At 44.1% G+C, this 18,529-nt stretch overlaps 4 protein-coding genes across 6 annotated transcripts in view; 2 read left to right on the top strand and 2 right to left on the bottom strand.

The window, feature by feature from the left end:
- Positions 1 to 2,463: 2,463 nt before the first annotated feature.
- LOC116801932 (mitotic checkpoint serine/threonine-protein kinase BUB1 beta) lies at positions 2,464 to 6,685 on the bottom strand. The gene is made up of 3 exons (XM_032723945.1): positions 5,507 to 6,685; positions 3,785 to 5,449; positions 2,464 to 3,701 (listed from the first exon to the last, which is right to left on the bottom strand). Exons 1-3 carry the CDS (start codon positions 6,389 to 6,391, stop codon positions 2,976 to 2,978), a joined length of 3,276 nt encoding a protein of 1,091 aa, XP_032579836.1. The 5' UTR covers positions 6,392 to 6,685; the 3' UTR covers positions 2,464 to 2,975.
- Positions 6,686 to 7,322: 637 nt separating this feature from the next.
- On the top strand, positions 7,323 to 13,856 carry LOC6613467 (blastoderm-specific protein 25D). 3 transcript variants are annotated; one of them, XM_032723428.1, is made up of 7 exons: positions 7,323 to 7,918; positions 8,662 to 8,906; positions 9,125 to 9,341; positions 10,068 to 11,829; positions 12,258 to 12,648; positions 12,716 to 12,827; positions 12,890 to 13,856. In XM_032723428.1, exons 1-7 carry the CDS (start codon positions 7,663 to 7,665, stop codon positions 13,138 to 13,140), a joined length of 3,234 nt encoding a protein of 1,077 aa, XP_032579319.1. In that variant the 5' UTR covers positions 7,323 to 7,662; the 3' UTR covers positions 13,141 to 13,856. The 3 variants fall into 3 exon arrangements, with proteins under 3 accessions (XP_032579319.1, XP_032579314.1, XP_032579324.1); XM_032723423.1 differs by having other exon boundaries at positions 12,222 to 12,648; XM_032723433.1 differs by lacking the exon at positions 7,323 to 7,918 and adding an exon at positions 8,509 to 8,595 and having other exon boundaries at positions 12,222 to 12,648.
- A 600-nt stretch (positions 13,857 to 14,456) lies between these two features.
- Positions 14,457 to 18,529, top strand: part of LOC6613461 (bone morphogenetic protein receptor type-1B) — a 50,353-nt gene continuing 46,280 nt past the window's right edge. The window contains exon 1 of the mRNA XM_002037897.2: positions 14,457 to 14,552. Coding sequence (XP_002037933.1) covers positions 14,495 to 14,552 — 58 coding nt within the window. The 5' untranslated portion in view covers positions 14,457 to 14,494. The remainder of the gene's footprint in view (positions 14,553 to 18,529) is intronic.
- Positions 16,172 to 18,296, bottom strand: LOC6613466 (probable cytochrome P450 4ac2). Its single transcript, XM_002037900.2, has 5 exons — positions 18,023 to 18,296; positions 17,761 to 17,964; positions 17,620 to 17,701; positions 17,464 to 17,564; positions 16,172 to 17,251 (listed from the first exon to the last, which is right to left on the bottom strand). Exons 1-5 carry the CDS (start codon positions 18,225 to 18,227, stop codon positions 16,308 to 16,310), a joined length of 1,536 nt encoding a protein of 511 aa, XP_002037936.1. The 5' UTR covers positions 18,228 to 18,296; the 3' UTR covers positions 16,172 to 16,307.

The following is an 18,529-nucleotide window of genomic DNA, read 5'->3' as shown; positions in this document are numbered from 1 at the left end:
CCTTTTTCACGTTTGCCAGCTGCAATCGGTGCATCGCACGCTTATTAAAGTTTTCCGCCAAAAAAAAAAAAAGTTTCTCCATCCCACTCAAGTTTCCCTCGGCGAGATGCAAAATATTTGGCGAGAAGAGAAAATATGTAGGGAAAATTCGCGAACGGATTTTATGAGGTCAAAACTCATTACCAGCGGTGGCAGCGGCGGGGGGTACGCTGTTGCATAGTGCACACTGTACAGTACATACACGTTAGCCCCAATTCGGCGAGTGGGAAAAAGAAAAGCTGCAGCAAGCGGCCCATGACAGTTGTTGCAGTTGCAACTTTCTAATGCGGCAACAGCACTGCAAACGGATGTGGATCGCGGCGACTGCAGCTTGCAACGTGGCATCAGCATTATGTGTGCCATGATGCACATGCAACGCACTGCAGCCAGAAAGCAAGAAAATCGAATCGAATTTCTCCGACACTGCTTTCCACTGCAAATTACTTAACTATTTTCCCAGTTTTCGCTTTGTCGTGCAATTGGCGAACAGTTGTTGCATGTTGTTGCATATTAGCGGCTGCAACAACAGCAGCAGCAACACGGTGCGGCAGTGAAAAGTTGGTCATGACAATCAAATGGCCAACACTGCGTGGCATTCGAGGGGAGAGCAGTATCGCTATCTGCCGTGGTTGGGGGTCTTAGCTGGTTTTTCTGCACACACATACATGTCTTTGTGTGTGGCCACTGATGCATTCCGCCTGTTGCAACTGCCACTTAGGCGAGTCTAGTAGGGTCCCTTACTAACTTTTACAGGCCACCATTTTGCACGACTTGCTGGCGAGGAGTTGCACTTAGTCACAGGAATGACTAACCAACCAACCGACTGGTAGTCGTTGTTCTACCCTAAATTCCCAGGGTGACTCAGATCGGTCCTTGCCACAAACGCAAGTTGTTAACGCTCCTTTGGGCGAGGCCATCGGTCATCATTGAGTGATCTTCAGTGGGGGAGAAACAAGACGTGCTTCATACGATACAAAATATGAGCTACTTACTCATAGAAATGGGTAATGCTTAGATATATGTTATCAAGATATTTAGATATATGTTACTGTATAAAGAAAATAAAATATAATATTCCAATAATCTTGCATAATAGGACATTAAATGAATCTTTTAATATACTTAGATGTTTTCAAGTCAACAAAAAGATATAGATATTGTTATAAAAGTATTCTACTAATAAATATTATATAAAACTATGTTTTCAACCTCGCAAATTTATAAAATTATCTAGTTAATTTTTTCAAAAAACCTATCATAATGAGACTATCATCATATCATCTTGGCTTTAAGTCCTGGTTAATCCGCTTAGCCACCTGTCCAGATGGTGAAAACGCCTAGCTAGCTTGGTAACTTGATCTTAACCAACTTAATTGCTGGCGGGTACTTAACGAAAAGTCTACCCACTTTTCTGGGATTAAGACTTTCCTTCGTTGGAGACCCGAATACCGTTGGCCACCAGCTTAATTAGAAACGAGTTAAGTGTCGCAGCTCAGCACTTAACTGATCTATTAACGAATTTCTTTCTAGCCATTTCTATTGACTTTTGTTGTCTTCTTGCTTTGTGCTTTTGGCTGGCGGGTCGGGTGATCGGAATCGGGAATGGGTATGGGTATCCAGATGGTGATCGGTGTGCCCCAGTGATCTAATAAATGCCGCATTGTCATTCGCTCCGCTTGGCCACTCCGTTTGTCACTCAATGCCCGTGGCCCCGAAACTGGGGCACATTCATTAATTTATCGCATGCAAAACAATCCGCTGAAGTATCTAATGCTGCAGCGCTGACGTTGCAGTCGACACACAAAAAAATAGAAAGTTTTTCGTCAATCGCCGGCGGGACTGCCTGCTGCAATTTTCTCTTTGCAATTTGATTAAATAAAATATTGTGTAAAAGCGACGCCGGCAGAGCAACTTTCCAACTGCAAACTGCATACTGCAGGCTGCAGTTTCGCGCCACGACTTCTAAGTCGGTTACTAGATGCAATAATAATTGCATTTGTCCCACTTTACTTTCACTTGGCGAACGAGCAGCAAGCAACAAGCAGCAGGCAGCAAGCAACAAGCTGCAAGCTTCGAGTTTCAAGCAACTAGCAACAAAAAGCCGCAGCGCAGGCGTCGACTTTGACTTTGTGTGCCTGTTGCAGCTTTTCCAATCGTCGATGTGTGTGTGTGTGTGTTGCATGAAAAGTTGCAACTTTTTCCAGTCGCTTGGTGGAAATTGTGCGCCGTTTGGTTGACTGGCAAAAAGGAAAAGTGGGTCAAGCGCAGCATTGTTGTTGATGCTGCCGTTGCTGCTGTTACTTGTTGCATGCCCCCACTAAATTGACAATTGCCTGCAACACACACATTATGGGTTCGCCACTTTGGCATTTGATTTATGAAACTGGGTTACCGCTGCTTTCCTTTTTCGCGCTGCGATTCATATGGTTTTTGCTTTAACATTTCGTCAATTTATTCGCTATCATTTAAAGATCTTTACATATTACTCAATAGTACAGCAAGCACTAATCTTAAACATATTTATGTACGATTATTTTTTTTTACATTGCCTTCAATATATTGTTTTATTGTGCTTTACATAAAAAAATTACATTTAAATCCGTGGCGCAAACTCATTTCGTAAATCTAGCTTTAGATCGAGACTGTGCCTAATATTTACAATATTTTTGAATTTTGTAGCGTACTTTTTGCTTTCGTTATTTTTTTGGCATCAAAACAATAAATAAGGTAGTTAAAACATTTAAGTTAGGCGAAAGGAAGTTTGTTCGCAGAAAACTAGTTTAAATTAGAACGCGGAGATTTTCCCGGTTTGGTTTTATCATCTTTGAAGAGGGGAAATTGTTTTAAAATTAAAAACTAAAACAATCTAAATGGGTGACTTGGTCAACAGAGTTATGTGCAAAACAATTTAATAGAAAGGAATAGGAATAGATTGGTTATCGTCGATGCAGGATGTTGGATAGGGTGCGTATCTGCGTCTGCAGCTCGGAGTCCATGCGGTACGCTTCCTCCTCGAAGATGAGACGCATCTCCTGCAGCGCTGGCAGCTTGTCCGCCTGCATGTTGAGCAGATCCCCAAAGAACTTGGTCCACACATGCTTTTTGAGGTAACGCGGCAGCTTCTGTCGTATGTCCCACCTGGAGCCCTTCTTTTGCGGCTGCATGTAGTCACCGAAGAGCATCACATGAACGGTCGCCGCGATGCAGAAGAGATCCGTTTCGTAGGACCAGCTGCGTCCCTCCTGCATCTCGATGCAGGTGAAGCCATCCGTTTGCACCACCTTGCGGAACTTGGTCTTCTCCCCATCCGGGAAGAGGGTCATATCGATAGCACAGCCGAAGTCAATCAAACGCAGCGATGGCAGCGGACTGTCAACATTGGGCACACGCATTAGCAGGAAGTTGTCCGGTTTGATGTCCGCATGGATGATGTGCTGGCGATGCAGGTGGTCCACGATATTGCAGATCTGCGCGGAGAAGTGCATCACCAGCGATTCGTGCATTACTTTGTTGGTTGTCTGGCGGATCTTGTTATTGATGTCCAGCAGCGAACCGAACGGTGAGAACTCGGTGGCTATTAGGCTAGCATTTGGGGCGATGATCGCCGTGGAAATGTCCATCACGCCAGGCAACACCTCTGGCTCCTTGATGCGTTTCAGCACCTAAAACACGCAACTTTTATTAGCACCCAAATCTTTTTGGCAAAAAAAACTTTAATATAGGTGGTAAATAGAATTTTCCTTACCTGATCACATATATATATCTCCCAGGTGTTTGGGGGCTTCTGATACTTGAGCGCCACTACATTGCCGGTCCGAGAATCAGTGGCTTTATAAACCGAACCGTAGGATCCGCGACCCACCTCTTTGTCAATGCTGAAGGTCACGCCTTCCAGGACATTCAGCGTGCGAGTGTTGGATATTTTTGGCAGTGGCGTTTGGACAATCTTGTAACTGGCATGGGCATCGTGATTGCCCGGGAAGTCTAGCTTGGCGAGGAAAGCGCGGCACAGTTCGCTGTTGAACGGATCGATGGCCTCCTTGTCCATGTGGCGGGCTATCGTTTCAACGGCCTTCGATAGCCGACGCTCCTGTGCCTCCGTGTCGTGCTGAGTGGCGAAGTAAGAGTTCTCTTGAAATGTGGAAAAATCGGCCATGGTGCTAGTGCCATTATTGTTGTTGCTGGTGTTATTGTTGTTGTTGTGCATTTGTAAGGTCTTATTGACCGGATGGAGGATCTGCTGTTGCGATGTGTCCCGGAAGTTAAGTCTATCCACAGCCAAGGCCAGCGAGCTATTTGAGTTATCCAAAGCTGTGGCACTGGAAAACGAAAAGTTAGCATTGTCGTTAAATGTGCCAGGTGCTCCGGCGAGCACACTACTCGAGGCCGCAATGGCCACATCAGCCGCCGAGGATGCCGAGTTACTGTTGCTGCAGAGATCCGGCAGGAACTTGCTGCGCTTGACTTTGGTGCGTGCCCTGCGATAGCCATTCGCCTCGCTCTTCGGCGTCGAGGTCTGGCCCAGCATGTAGGGATGGAAGTGGTGGTGGCTTCCGTTGCGTTGACGCTGGATGGGAATCGGAGAAGCGGGTGCCGGGTCCGGCGAAGGATGATGGACTGCCTGCGGGGGCTGATGGATTATTTGATGTTGTTCCTGCTGCTGTTGTTGCTGGTAAACATTCTCTATGGTATAGGCACTGTAGGTGCTGCTGGGCTCCTTCCTGAACTTGATCTTAATCGATCGGTTTTCTTGCTCGAAAGTGGTTTGCGCACTGAACTGCACGCCATTTGTGTACGGTTCGCTAGGCTCCTCTTCCTCTTCATCGTCTTCCTCCTCTTCATCAGAGTCATCTTCCTCGTTATCTTCACCAGCTTCCTCCTCCTCTTCTCCCTCCTCGGCGTCGTTGTCCTCATCTTCCTCACCTGTATTCTCCTGACCACTGCTGGTGTTCTGCCCGTAAAGAGCTCCATCCACAGCAGTCATATAGTAAGATTTCTCAGTTTCGTAGGAATCATAAAGAGTTTGCTGTTCTTGTTCTGGCGGCTCCGATGGCTTGGCTTTTTGCTCCATTAACTGCTTAAACTTGCGGGCTAGTATCTCTTCCGGACTGTACTCGATGCCTGCTCCTGGTGGATATACCAACTGCTTGGCATAGTGACACACACGTGAGGGATCATCAGGCTCTTCGAGCGTTAGAGCCGGCTTCCAGGTCTCATGGTTGTTGCGCCCGTAGGCGTGGAAATTGCGCGGCAAGCGTAGGCCAGCCACTTCGTTTGACACCGGAGGACTTTGTTGAGGAGGTGGATTGCCGTTGCCGTTTTGTTGCTGCTGCGGCTGCTGTGCGTGCAGCTGCGGTACTGCAGTTTGTTGCGTCGGCAACTGTGACTGTTGGGCTGGTGCATAATGGGACTAAACCAAAAAAGGAGTATTTATCAAGTAGTTTTGATATTAAATTTTAATGCTCACCTCTGCCACAGGAGCATAATGCGATTGTTGCTGGACTTGGGCTGGTGGTATTGCTGCTGGGGACTGAGTTGCTGGGTGTGGTTCATAGCGCGGCCGCTCCTGGTAGTGTGTCTGATAGGGGACCTGTTGTTCTGGCGGCAGATGCTGTTGTGGCGCCGGCTGTTGAGGCTGTGTTTGCGGATGATATTGCTGATAGACATTCTGCTGATATGGCTGGGGACGGTGTTGTGTATAGCTCTGTGGCATCTGCTGCTGTGCATAGTTCGTAAGTTGCTGCAGTGCATCCTGCGGGGGATGTTGCTGATGCTGCTGTTGTTGCTGCTGTTGCCGTTGGCAAAAAAGAGACCTGGCATAGGCGAACTTGGTGTGGGCGTGCTGCAGCTCCGAGCTGCTCTGCGCCTTCTCCTGGAAGGCCAAGTTGAACACCGCCTCCGCATCCTTATACTCCTCGCGAGACTCGTAATAGGCAGCCCATCCAATGTAAAAGGCGGCCACCTGCCGACCAGTTCCTCGCTGAAAAAGCACCTGGTAGAAATGGAGTGGATCCGTCTGCATGGCTATGTACTTCAGCCACAGCCGCACCAAACGGACATCCTGGCGATAGTAGTCATTGTGCTCATAAACCGTCAGACATCTCTCCAGAGTTTCGCGGTACTTTAACTCCGGATCGCTTTGCGCGTGATTCTCGTACCAGCAGATGTAGTTATACCAATGATCGAGTGGATCGGGACCCTGGTACAGGGATATGGCGTGCTCCCAAGCCTGCTTGTCGTTCAGGAAGCCGTGCATCTCGTCCGGACTGGCCAGCGGCGGTGCTCCAGCTGCGACTGCTCCTGCTCCTCCTCCAGAACCCGATCCCTGGCGCATGTACGAATGCATGGCCATCTCGGCCGGACGGGGAATCCCCTGATCCCGCTGCGCCGTAATGCAAACAAATGAATGCGAGACTGTGGTTTCTACGGGTCACCACCAAGAAGTCTCGGATTTCGGAGTGTAGTGCCCCTTGCCGATTGGACTGGTTAGGCTCCACCAACTCAGTTAATCTCTCGGCGTCGTCGGCTGTAACTGGTTGCACATACACATGATTTTCGGTTGGATTTTTCAACAGTTTGCAATGCTCAGCAATATTTTGTATTTTTTTCTTGCTTTTTAGCTTGCAAATGGAATTTATTAGTGCTGCAAAACAATCGATAAAATCATTGGATGTCACTGATGACGATGGCTAGGCACAATGTTATCGATAGTGCGATAGAAACGTGTTGTTGGGAATTTTTAAACAAAAAATTGTTGTATAACTTTACTTTTTTATTTATTTATTGCCACAGTTAAAATTAAAAATAAAAATATGTTTTTTTTGTTTTAAATTATTTAAGTTTGAATGACGAGCAATATATGTGTGTGTGCCTAGTGCACTGCTTGCTGTAAGACGTAAGCAGTTCATTGCAGTGCTTAGCAGTACTCAAAAAAATGCATTTTAAAAATAACCACAAGATTTTACTAGTTTTACTACTTTTATGAAGCACTTCCAATTTCATATACTTCTTGTGTAATTTTAATCTTATATTGGAAAAAATTATATTTATATGGGATGATATTAATTTATGTAAAGTTTTCTACTTTAGTAGGGGGTCTGAAGCTTTCCAAGCAACGAAAGCGATGTATTACATAGCAATTCGTTCTCCCTTGTAAATGAATAGTTATTTTATATATTAATATACATTTTCAAATCCCGACGATAGTTGTGTAGCGATAGAAAGAATTGTCTGCGATAGTGCCACCTTCGTCGCAAATTCGCTTACTGGCCTCCAGAGCGCGCCACCGTGCTCGCTATTACTGCATTATTGTTTTTTATCAACTCGCTAGAAATTACGCTATTCCCAAAAAAACCGCAAATTCGCGAGTGTTTATGTTGCGTTCCGAAGTGCATATCATAGATTAGTAGTATTAGTAACCCCGCAAACAGCCTGCTGTCCAAGAAAACACGCGTGATTTCCCCGCCACCCACGCACATAGACCCCGATATTTCACTTTTCTTGTTTTCGACCCCTGACTGCGTTTGTGGATTTTCCCACCAAGAAAAAAAAGCGAAGAGCAAACGCAATTGAGCAGCCGATCGATTGGAACGGCAGCAAACTGAATTCCCCGGGTTACGGATAATGGAGGTATCCGCCGATCCGTACGAGCAGAAGCTCTACCAAATGTTCCGCAGCTGCGAGACGCAGTGTGGACTTCTGGACGAGAAGTCCCTGCTGAAGCTCTGCTCACTGCTGGAGCTCCGGGATCAGGGATCCGCACTGATCGCCAGCCTGGGCGGCAGTCACCAGCTGGGCGTGTCCTTTGGCCAGTTCAAGGAGGCGCTACTCAACTTCCTGGGCTCCGAGTTCGATGGCACGACGTCATCGGGTTTCATTGGTGAGATAGCACAAAGAATGGATCACGCTATAGATTAACTTACTTAGTATAAAGATCATATTTGCTATAAGCTATCGCGGCAGGTTCTCATAAAACAACATACATTTTATCTGTAATTGCGCTTTAATTACCCATCAAGCAACATCAGATAATTACGGAGTGTTTGCCAGCCACTTATTAGAGATAGTAATTCAATTTTGACACGGATTTGGAGCCGGGTGGTTTTCCCTATTAATAAAACACTGATGTAATGGTCATATTGCTAGCAGTCTATAGACGGACATACACATTACTTAAAACTTATAGAAGTACTTCAGTCGACGTGCTAATTTGCTAGGATTATGCACATTTACTTCAAACCTTCGCTTATCTGCTTTGGAAACTTATGGGCAAATTTAGGACACCTCTTAGGGTACGAATATCATAATCAGCACGCAGATTAGCACGGCGGCAGCTGACACTCATAAAATCATAGATGCAATTGACACTTTTTAACGACACCCTACTGTCTCCGACTACCTGATCCTGCATGATCCTTATCAGGTACCTGGTTACGATGTCCTGTATAAATACGCGACTCATTCACCTGAGCAGTTTAGTCTAAATCGAAATGGGAACACGATTGTATTACCGCCAGTTAACAGATCCGATAATTGAGAAGCTAGCCGCTTGTTTTGGTAGCCACCTAAGATCCATACAACTCTTCCAGTTCTCTGCTAACCTATATCTATTGACTCTTGCAGAGCGTTCACTGGTGATTACGGATGAGCCGCTAACCAGCACATACATCGAGAGTCCGCCGGAGTCTTCCGATCGCGAGGTTTCACCCAAACTCGTCGTGGGCACCAAGAAATACGGTCGCCGGTCCAGGCCACAGCATGGAATCTACGAGTTATCCGTCACGGACTCGGACAATACGGACGAGGACCAGTTGCAGCAGCAGCACAATCAGCGAAGCCTCAACGGATGCGATGAGCTGGGAGTTCAGGTGAGTGTCGATTGTCAAGTCACGTACGAAGTGGCGATACAACTTCTGGTTATATATGCAAAATTGCATAGTAAACAGATTTTGTTTAATCGTTATTATTGCTGATACAGTAGAACATGGCTAAGAACCATATAAATATATTAAATATATAATATGAAATTGAATAAGTTCGTTATAGTTGAGCACCAATAAGCATCTTACTTTCCCAAACCACACAGGTGCAACGTTCCTCCTCCCAGAGCGATCTTCCTGGCAGCCGGCGTCTGCGGTCCGTCCACACCAGCGGGAGCACACTGAAGCGATGTGCTTCATTGCCAGCACGCCGGAAGGTGAACAGCAACACGGGAGCCACTACATCACCGACAGCAGCGGCCAAGTTGAAACAGCTTTCCATCCAGAGCCAGGCGCAGCACAGCAGCAGCGTGGAATCACTGGGTAAGTTACCTCCGACCGAACTATCCCAGACTAGCCGAACCCCTTGTCCCTGCCACCCCCTGTTGTTGTTAGCCCAAAATGCCAAAATTACGTTTGAAGCAATGTTAAAAGCAAAACACTTGTTGTCGGTACACACCGTAGGCCATCGCCTGGCCGCCAATCCCGCACCGTCGTCCGAGCACTGGAGATGCTACAACGGCGGCCGTTGGTCATGCTGCAAAGGTTTGTGCGCTCTGAAGCAATTGTCAACACCCCCACACCCACCGAATCCCCAACCCAGTCATTCGGTATCTAATCGCACCCTTTGTAGCCGCACCGTTGATTCGTTCTATATACTCGTATAATCACATATCTCACATTTTCAACCCCTAGTAAAGCTGAAATGCATTGACAATCTATTTAATTAAGGATTTCATATAAATCAATTTCAGTTAGGAAGAATATTTACTTCTAATTTGTTCTATTTTCTTGATGTATAAGTTTCTACCTCTTTAAATAACACACCAAAACAGAAACTATGACTTGTTCTCATTTCGAAAAGCCATTTGATTTAGAGAAACAGCAAACTTTCGGCGCTTTCGCTTACACTATCGATACACGCCCTTCCCCACTCCCAATCCCACACCCACCTGGTATCTTGGGCTATATGTATAATAAATGTGTATATACAACAGCGAAGCCAATCTCATTCGTCCCACGCTAATTGTTAATTGCCATGATTTACAGACACCGTGACGCCGCAGCAACTGGAGACGATCTCAGTGCATAGCATTATCGAAGCCTGGGAGCTGGCTAGCATACCCAACACTCGCAACCTACTTCATGTCCTGGGATTCGATGAGGAGGAGGAGGTGAACCTGCAGCAGCTAACTAAGGCATTGGAAGAGGAGCTGCGTGGCCTCGATGGTGATCACGAGCAATCGAATATGCTGCGCGCTCTGGCTGCTCTGCAGGCCACCGAGTTGGGCAACTACCGACTTGCCTTTAGGCAGCAGCACGAGGAAAACCTCAAGTTGAGGGCAGATAATAAGGCGGCCAACCAAAGGGTGGCTTTGCTGGCCGTGGAAGTGGATGAGCGGCATGCGTCACTGGAGGATAACTCCAAGAAGCAGGTGCAGCAGCTGGAGCAAAGACACGCCAGCATGGTGCGTGAAATAACGCTGCGGATGACTAATGACCGCGATCACTGGACCAGCATGACGGGCAAGCTGGAGGCGCAGCTTAAATCGCTTGAGCAGGAGGAGATCCGTCTGAGAACGGAACTCGAACTCGTGCGCACTGAGAACTCGGAGCTTGAGTCGGAGCAGCAAAAGGCTCACATCCAAATCACAGAGCTTCTCGAACAGAACATTAAGCTCAACCAGGAACTGGCCCAAAGGTCGAGCAGCATTGGTGGCACTCCGGAGCACAGTCCATTGCGACCGAGAAGGCATAGCGAGGACAAGGAGGAGGAAATGCTCCAGCTAATGGAGAAGCTGGCTGCTCTTCAAATGGAGAACGCCCAGCTGCGTGACAAGACTGACGAACTGACCATCGAAATCGAGAGCTTAAATGTGGAACTAATTCGATCGAAAACCAAGGTTAAAAAGCAAGAAAAACAGGAGAAACAAGAGGAGCAGGAGTCGGCGGCCACGGCCACCAAAAGGCGTGGGGATTCGCCGAGCAAAACACATCTCACAGAGGAGAGTCCTCGTCTCGGTAAGCAGCGCAAGTGCACCGAAGGAGAGCAGAGCGATGCAAGCAACAGCGGAGATTGGTTGGCTCTAAACTCCGAGCTGCAAAGAAGTCAAAGCCAGGATGAGGAGCTAACGAGCCTTAGACAGCGCGTGGCCGAGTTGGAAAAGGAACTCAAGGCTGCAAAGGAGGGCAGATCTCTCACGCCGGAAAGCCGTTCCAGGGAACTGGAGACCAGTCTCGAGCAAATGCAGCGTGCCTATGAGGATTGCGAGGACTACTGGCAAACGAAACTCAGCGAGGAGCGGCAGCTGTTTGAGAAGGAGCGACAGATCTACGAGGATGAGCAGCACGAGAGCGACAAGAAGTTCACCGAGCTGATGGAGAAGGTGCGCGAGTACGAGGAGCAGTTCAGCAAGGATGGCCGCCTCTCGCCCATTGATGAGCGCGATATGCTGGAGCAGCAGTACTCGGAGTTGGAGGCAGAGGCAGCCCAGCTGCGTTCGAGTTCCATTCAAATGCTCGAGGAGAAGGTTCAGGAAATCAGCTCGCTGCAATCGGAGATCGAGGATTTGCGACAGAGATTGGGTGAGAGCGTCGAGATCCTCACGGGCGCCTGTGAACTCACCTCGGAATCGGTAGCCCAACTGAGTGCCGAGGCGGGAAAAAGTCCAGCCAGCTCACCCATCAGCTACCTCTGGCTGCAGAGCACCATTCAAGAGCCGGCGAAATCCCTCGCTGACTCCAAGGATGAAGCCACCGCCAGTGCCATCGAACTGCTCGGAGGCTCACCATCGCACAAGACAGCCAGCCGGTGAGTATGAGAAGCCTCTCTGTGTGTCCTTGGTGTGAGCATCCCTGTGTCTTTCTCATAATTTGCACTGTATGTCCTGTATATATGTTATAGTTTTGTCCCGCACATCTAACCATGTCTAATATAAGCTAATTTAATCCCTTTAAGTGTATGTTTGTGCTTGTTTAATAAATATAATTTATATTCATAAAAATATTCATCACATTTTCGAAATTTAATGATTTACGATTTCAATGAAGCCGCTTAATTCAATGCTGCTGGAAATGGTTTTGTTTGCTTATTTTTCACATTCGTATCATTCCACGTTTTCATTTTGCATCTTTATGTTCAACAATTCGTTGAAAGGCGTTTTTATTTTTTAAATCGTGCCAATTTAATGGTTCCTTAAACAGCAATAACCTCACCACCTCGGAAACATCCATCTTTAGCACTACACCCTTCGAAAGCTCTCAGTCGGGTCCTTCGCCTACGAACAGTGGCACCAGCAACGCCTACGGCGCCAATGCCGGCCCAGCTCCGATCAGCAAGCCCAAGCGGTCCCAGAGTCCCCAACTGGCTGCATCGGAGGGAGAGATAGCCGATTGCGAGACGTCGTCGACGGCGTCCGGCAAGAGCTTCGAATCCAACAGCAAAACGTCTTGCCTTAGCCACGAGAAGTGCAGCAGTCCGTCGGCACTGAAGGAGGAACTGAAGCGCCTTAAGTTCTTTGAGCTGTCCCTCAAGGAGCAAATCAAGGATCTGAGCCTGCAGCGGGACGGTCTGGTCATGGAACTGCAGCAGTTGCAGGAGGCGCGACCCGTGCTCGAGAAGGCCTATGCGGTGAGCGAGCGATGGATTTTGTAAATCAGAGAACATATTTCAATCGTATCTGGTGACCCTTCTTTAGCGAACCACGCATCCAACGCTTCAGCAGCGACTGAACCAATTGGAGCTGCGAAATCGCCATCTGCAGAATGTCATCAAGCAGCAGCAGCAGTACACGGAGTCCCTGATGCAGCGTAAGTTGAAGAAACTACCTACTTACCAGGGAAATTTAATAAACTATATGTTTATTCATTAGAATCCTGGCGTCAGCATCAAGTGGAGCTCAACGATCTGCATAGCCGAATCGAGACCCAGGGTGTTTTGCTGGCCGATCAGACACAGCGACTGCAGAGTGCCGACATCCTGGTGAAGGACCTCTACGTGGAGAACTCCCATCTGACGGCCACGGTGCAGCGGTTGGAGCAGCAGCGAGCTAGGGTGAACCTAATTCACCAGCAGCAGCAACAGCAGCGCCTTGTGGGCGGCGGACTGCCTGGCATGCCTTAGTTTGCCCCACCGGCAAACGTATATAGTTTATAGATAATTATGAAAAAGACAAACCAGAGGAGGGAGGGGTGCTCAGCATCGGCAGACATCGAACGTGCACCTATCCATAGATCGTTATGAATGTTTAGACATATACAACACTCGGTAGATTAAGTTTGCATACCCGTCGTATTCGTATTCGTATTCGTACGTTGCGTTTTTGTGAATGAATGTGAATCCATGTTGTTCGACACAAGAGCACAGCAGCAATAACTACAGTGACTTTAAACTCACCCACGCGCAAATGAGGAACAACCCACACTAGTGTACCAATTTGTAACACATCTAGTAATCGAATCGACTAAACTATTTACACGAGCTACAGGCATATATATTCGATTGGACATATACGATGAAGTATCCACGTAGTATATGTTCGTGAAACGTTGACCTTACTAATTGACTACTGAAACAGTTATCGTATATTAACTATATTAGAAGAAACAGTATTTTAAATTTGTTATGCGGCTGAGTAGGCGAGCACGTTTATCAATGTTTATCACGTGCCCAATCAAATGCATCGGAATTGTTGTTAATTTTATTGATAGAGAAAATGGAAATGAGCGTAAAAAATGATCTATGATATTGATGATATTGATGTAATATTTAACGAGAAAAGACCTGTAAAGCTGTAACCATACACACGAATCTATGTATTTAAATTGCGATTTAAGTTAGCCAATACTCTTCAATATTGCTTTTGCGAACGCGACTTTTTGTTATATCTTTATTCGTCCCAATAACTCACTCGATTTATATGTAAAGAGAAAAACCTCAACCTCAATCACACGATTTCGTGTAATCAGTGCTTAAATCAATACTTTCGATCAAAATAGAAGTTTACTTTTTAAAAGTATAAAAAAAAATACAACAAAAAAACCAAATATACAATTATTTATAAAACCAAATTGTGATAAAACGTCTTTATTCTTAATAGTTATTAAAAATGTTGCGGGAGTATATTGTTCATAAATACAATTAGCTTATCAGCTGTTTAGAAATTTTACAATTTTGTTTCTTAACCCCATTAAACGGAAAAGATTTATGAAGCTTGAAACCATTTAATTTTAAATTATATATTAATACGATAAACAATTTATTTTATTGCTTCAAAATGTGCGCTACTATTTAATTAGGAATTTAAATTTTGAAAAATCCGTTTTTAGTCTTTTCATTTTTAATTGTTTTAAATATAATATCGATGAAATAGTTGACTCCATCGAAATATCGATACCACGTCGATGTTTCTTCCAGCTCTATCGGGCACGCGCTGTTAAAGTGTATTATTTGTACTGTTAACGCGAATTGGATTAAAATGTTTTGTTTTTTGTTAGTTTTCGGTGTAAATGTGGTTTTAGTGCATTTAACAACTGGTGAGTGTTTTAGTGATAGTGAATGAACTTAAGTGCAATTTAACTGAATCTCCGGGAGGCTGCAAGAATACAAGGGTTTTCCATGATGCGCGCTGTTGTGTGTGTGTTTGGTGCACTGCCAGTGCATGTGACTTTGTGTGTGTGTGTGCGTGCGGTTTGTTTTGTTATTCGATGCGCAGAATAGAAATATATAATTAAATTAGGCATTTTCTTGGCGAAACCATATTGCAATCAAGGCCTCTGAAGTCCACCCTCAAATCGAAGCAGGAAAAATCATTAATTAGGTGTTCAAGGTCACGGAGTATGTGGTGCAAAATGTTAAGGACACCTTCCGCTGAATTGTTTAAACCATATATTATCGAGTAAATTGTTTGTGTAAAAAATTGGAATCCATGTGTGGTAGCTTTGTTTATATATGTATGTACTTTTGTTTATGTCAAGTGCTACACTATCTCAGCAACAGGCATTGCTGTGTAATTCTAATTGGATATTCATATCATTGCCAATTGGAAAAGAGAATAGATAAGACGAAAGGAATTTCTGCAAGTGCATTTGATTTCGTATCGATTCTATAAATAATTATAGACAATTAGATTGTTTACGGTAGAAACATGTTTGATAACAGCGTTGGAACATTGAAGTGCACTCTGTTAACAGACGGGTTCTATGAAAATAGTTGTTTATATTATTATGTTTATATTTCTTCATACTTATGTTTAATTTTTATTTCATTTCATTTAATTTTATCGTTTTTTCTCAGCTCGAAAATCAGATTTTGTTTAAGTTGGTACTTTGGGGATACAAGTAAATGTAATTTTCATATAAACAAATTCTGAAATATAGCACATATTTTCTACACCGATTTTACATATTGGCATCCTTTTTACTTATCTTTTACTTCAACCAGTATTTTGAATATTTCAAATTTCATAGTCTACTTTTCGGCTGTTATGATGAAGCGAATTCTATATATTCCTTTTTACAGGAAAAATGTTTTGTATTTATTATGCACTACTTCACTCTTGCTTCGAATTTCACTTTAATGTTTTGCTGTGTGCGCAGTACGATTCCGTTCTCAAAAGTGAGATCCTCCAGAAATGGTCTTATCAATTCATAAGCCATATTCTTTGTAGTGATTTTTGTGCTCTGAAATATTTCTTCAGCGTCTTCGGCGCGAACAATATTATATTCGGGTGCAAATAGAAAGTTCCATATATAATTTTGTCCATTGGCTTGGGCAGTGGACTCTCGTATGTAGTTAAAAATAGTAGCTGTAATAAATATTAATAATTAGTTGTAAAGATAACCCAATCTTTCCTTTTACCAGGCGTTAAATTAAGTAGATCCAAGTTGTTGCCAAATCGCGTTTTTCCGGGAATAACAAACACTTTGCTTTCCAATGGACTGCCATCCGCTGTTCGCACTCGTTTGCATAATGAAAGAATAAAGTAAGTTTTATTAAGTTGCATCAGCAGGAACCAAATGGCCCCAATCAAAAGTGAAAACCCAAGCAGAGCGATCCACATTTTGTGGGCTTTGGGGAACCGAACTACTGCAATCTTGAAAACTCACTGAGTTCAGGCATACGAAACGAAAAGAAAAGGCCAATGAAAAAGCTCTTTGTTATCTAAATCTTTAATGCTTGTTTATGTCTAGTAATTGTGTTTTGACGTTCTGTTATAATAAAATGTATTTGGTTTGGATACGCCATTGAATTTATAAAAGTATATATGCTCTATATACAAGTTTATTGGGTTATTTACTTTCCCTGTGTACCAGTTTAACCTTAATATTTTGCTTCGTACGCAGCACAATTCCATTTTCAAACGTCAGATCATCGAGAAGAGTAACAGGCAATATCTTAAAATTCCTGATGACCGCTGCCAGAAGCACTTTAATCTCTAGGATAGCAAACTTTTGACCAATGCAATTCCTTTGTCCCGCACTAAAAGGCACAAAAGCGAAGGGATGACGATTCACTGTGTTCTCCGGAAAGAATCGATCCGGTTGAAACATTTTTGGGTTTGAAAAGTGCCGGGCATCCCGCATGATTTCGTAGAGGTGAATGTTGATTTGGGTGTTCTTGGGCATGATCAAACCGTTGACCACACCCTCCTCCACGCACCGGCGTCCAATGAAAGGCACCGAGGGAAACAAGCGGAGAGATTCCTTAATCACACATTCCATATAGACCAGTTCATTAAACTGGAACACACTGATATCGTCGCTATCCTCGGGAAGGTATTTGATCTCCGCATAGCACTTCTTCTGGACATCCTCATGGAGAGCCAGCATCAGTAGGGTAAATATAAGACAAGTGGACGTAGTATCGTATCCCTCGAACATGAAGGTATTGACTTCATCGCAGATACCCTGATGATCGATCTGACCATCTGCTTCGGCTGCTAACAGGGTATCAAGCATGGCGTATCGCTGCTTCTTGCCGAATTCATCCTCTTGGCCGAGCTGGTTGTTCTTGAAGAGACTCCTCCTTTTCTCTATGATATTACTGGAGAACTCGTGGGCTATCTTTAAATTATTCACCTGCTTTTGATAGTCGCCGAACAGAAAGAAATACACTATGTTATAGAAGAAGGGATTGCATAAGCGCTGCTGCATAACTTCTTCAATGGCGTGAATCGACTGGCGATATCGAATACCCTCCGACAAGTCATCAAGTTTTACTCCCAGTGCGGTTTCTGCAATTACATTAATCACACTGAAATTCTCTGCATAGTTGAATAAACGGCCAGTGTAAATTGCTTTGATTTACCAATAAACATTGCAAATTTATTTCATTGATAATGAGATAGATAGTAATTTCTATATTTGCTGGTCATTCTGATCTTGAGTTATACGTATGTATTTCAAAGCTAGCGTTATTGTTTTATTTACTTGAACTTGAACTTACCGCAAACATTGTTTAGCGTGAACTGAGGAATAACCTGATTGAGCTTCAACTCCGTATCCACACTTTGATGCAAGACTTTCACAAGTTTACTGCACTCTTCTCTAAATAAAGGAAGTGCTTACAACTTAACAACCATTTGTTATTATGTAAACTTACTTGAATATGATCAGAAAAGACTGCAATACTTTAAAATGAAAAGCAGGAGTCAGGGCTTTTCTTCTAGAGTGCCATTTCTGATCTTAATTGGTTTAAAACACTTTAAAATATTAGGGATTAGGATACAAAATTTAAAAATACCTGTGCTAATCAGCAGACCATCGCCCAAAAACGGTTTCAAAAGATCGTAGATCATATTTTTGGTGATAAGCTTGGTACTTTGCAATATCTCCTCGGCTTCCTCGGCGCGAACAATATTATACATGGGTGCATGGAAAAAATACCAGAGATAGTTTCGACCTTTCGCTTTTGCAGATGCATCTCTCATGAAGTTAAAGATGCTTTCTATCAAGTATTCGAAACGATTTAAATATAGTTTTAGTGTTGATTTGGTTTCACTTACCAGATGTAAAGTTCACGAGGTCAAAGTTGTTTCCAAATCGTGTTTTGCTCGGCGCTACGTAAATTTTGTTTTCCAGCAAACTACCGTCTTCAGTTCGAATTCGTTTGCAAAGACTCAGGATGAAATAGGTCCTATTCAAATGAGCCCATAACTTGCGAAAAAGGAAAACCACAAGTGGAATAGCGAACAGGACTTCCAAATACATTTCTACGCTTATATAATATTCCGGCCAGAGGTTCCAATACCTCTCAGATTAAGCTCCGATCTACAAATGACCGAAGCTGATTAGAACTCAGTGATCGGAACAATTGAGTTCTGTAAAATCAATAGTTACTTAGTATAAAACATGTTCCCTTGGCGCATGCAATGGATGGGTATATTAAATTACTAATACTGCACTGCCAACTATTTCTTAGAAAGTCTTGGGTATAAAAATTTACGATATATATGTATATTGGATTTTGATGTTTTTTATGTAAGCTTTAATTTGTATATAAAGCTGTATAA

This window comes from Drosophila sechellia, chromosome 2L, assembly GCF_004382195.2.
Source record: "Drosophila sechellia strain sech25 chromosome 2L, ASM438219v1, whole genome shotgun sequence".
In the NCBI taxonomy this organism is placed as follows: Eukaryota; Metazoa; Arthropoda; class Insecta; order Diptera; family Drosophilidae; genus Drosophila; species Drosophila sechellia.
Note: the sequence above shows the minus strand (reverse complement) of the source record. Positions and strands in the feature narration are given on the sequence as shown.

Bases quoted from the DNA above. Each gene is read 5' to 3' on its own strand.
- LOC116801932 (XM_032723945.1), bottom strand. From the start codon at position 6,391: ATGGCCATGCATTCGTACATGCGCCAGGGATCGGGTTCTGGAGGAGGA. The intron at 5,450-5,506 runs GTGAGCATTAAA...TTTTTGGTTTAG, and splicing joins ATTATGCTCCTGTGGCAGAG to TCCCATTATGCACCAGCCCA. The intron at 3,702-3,784 runs GTAAGGAAAATT...TGCGTGTTTTAG, and splicing joins AGATATATATATGTGATCAG to GTGCTGAAACGCATCAAGGA.
- LOC6613467 (XM_032723423.1), top strand. From the start codon at position 7,663: ATGGAGGTATCCGCCGATCCGTACGAGCAGAAGCTCTACCAAATGTTC. The intron at 9,342-10,067 runs GTAAGTTACCTC...CATGATTTACAG, and splicing joins CAGCAGCGTGGAATCACTGG to ACACCGTGACGCCGCAGCAA. The intron at 12,828-12,889 runs GTAAGTTGAAGA...TTTATTCATTAG, and splicing joins CACGGAGTCCCTGATGCAGC to AATCCTGGCGTCAGCATCAA.
- LOC6613466 (XM_002037900.2), bottom strand. From the start codon at position 18,227: ATGTATTTGGAAGTCCTGTTCGCTATTCCACTTGTGGTTTTCCTTTTT. The intron at 17,565-17,619 runs GTAAGTTTACAT...TCCTTTATTTAG, and splicing joins TCTTTTCTGATCATATTCAA to AGAAGAGTGCAGTAAACTTG. The intron at 17,252-17,463 runs GTAAGTTCAAGT...ATGTAATTGCAG, and splicing joins CACGCTAAACAATGTTTGCG to AAACCGCACTGGGAGTAAAA.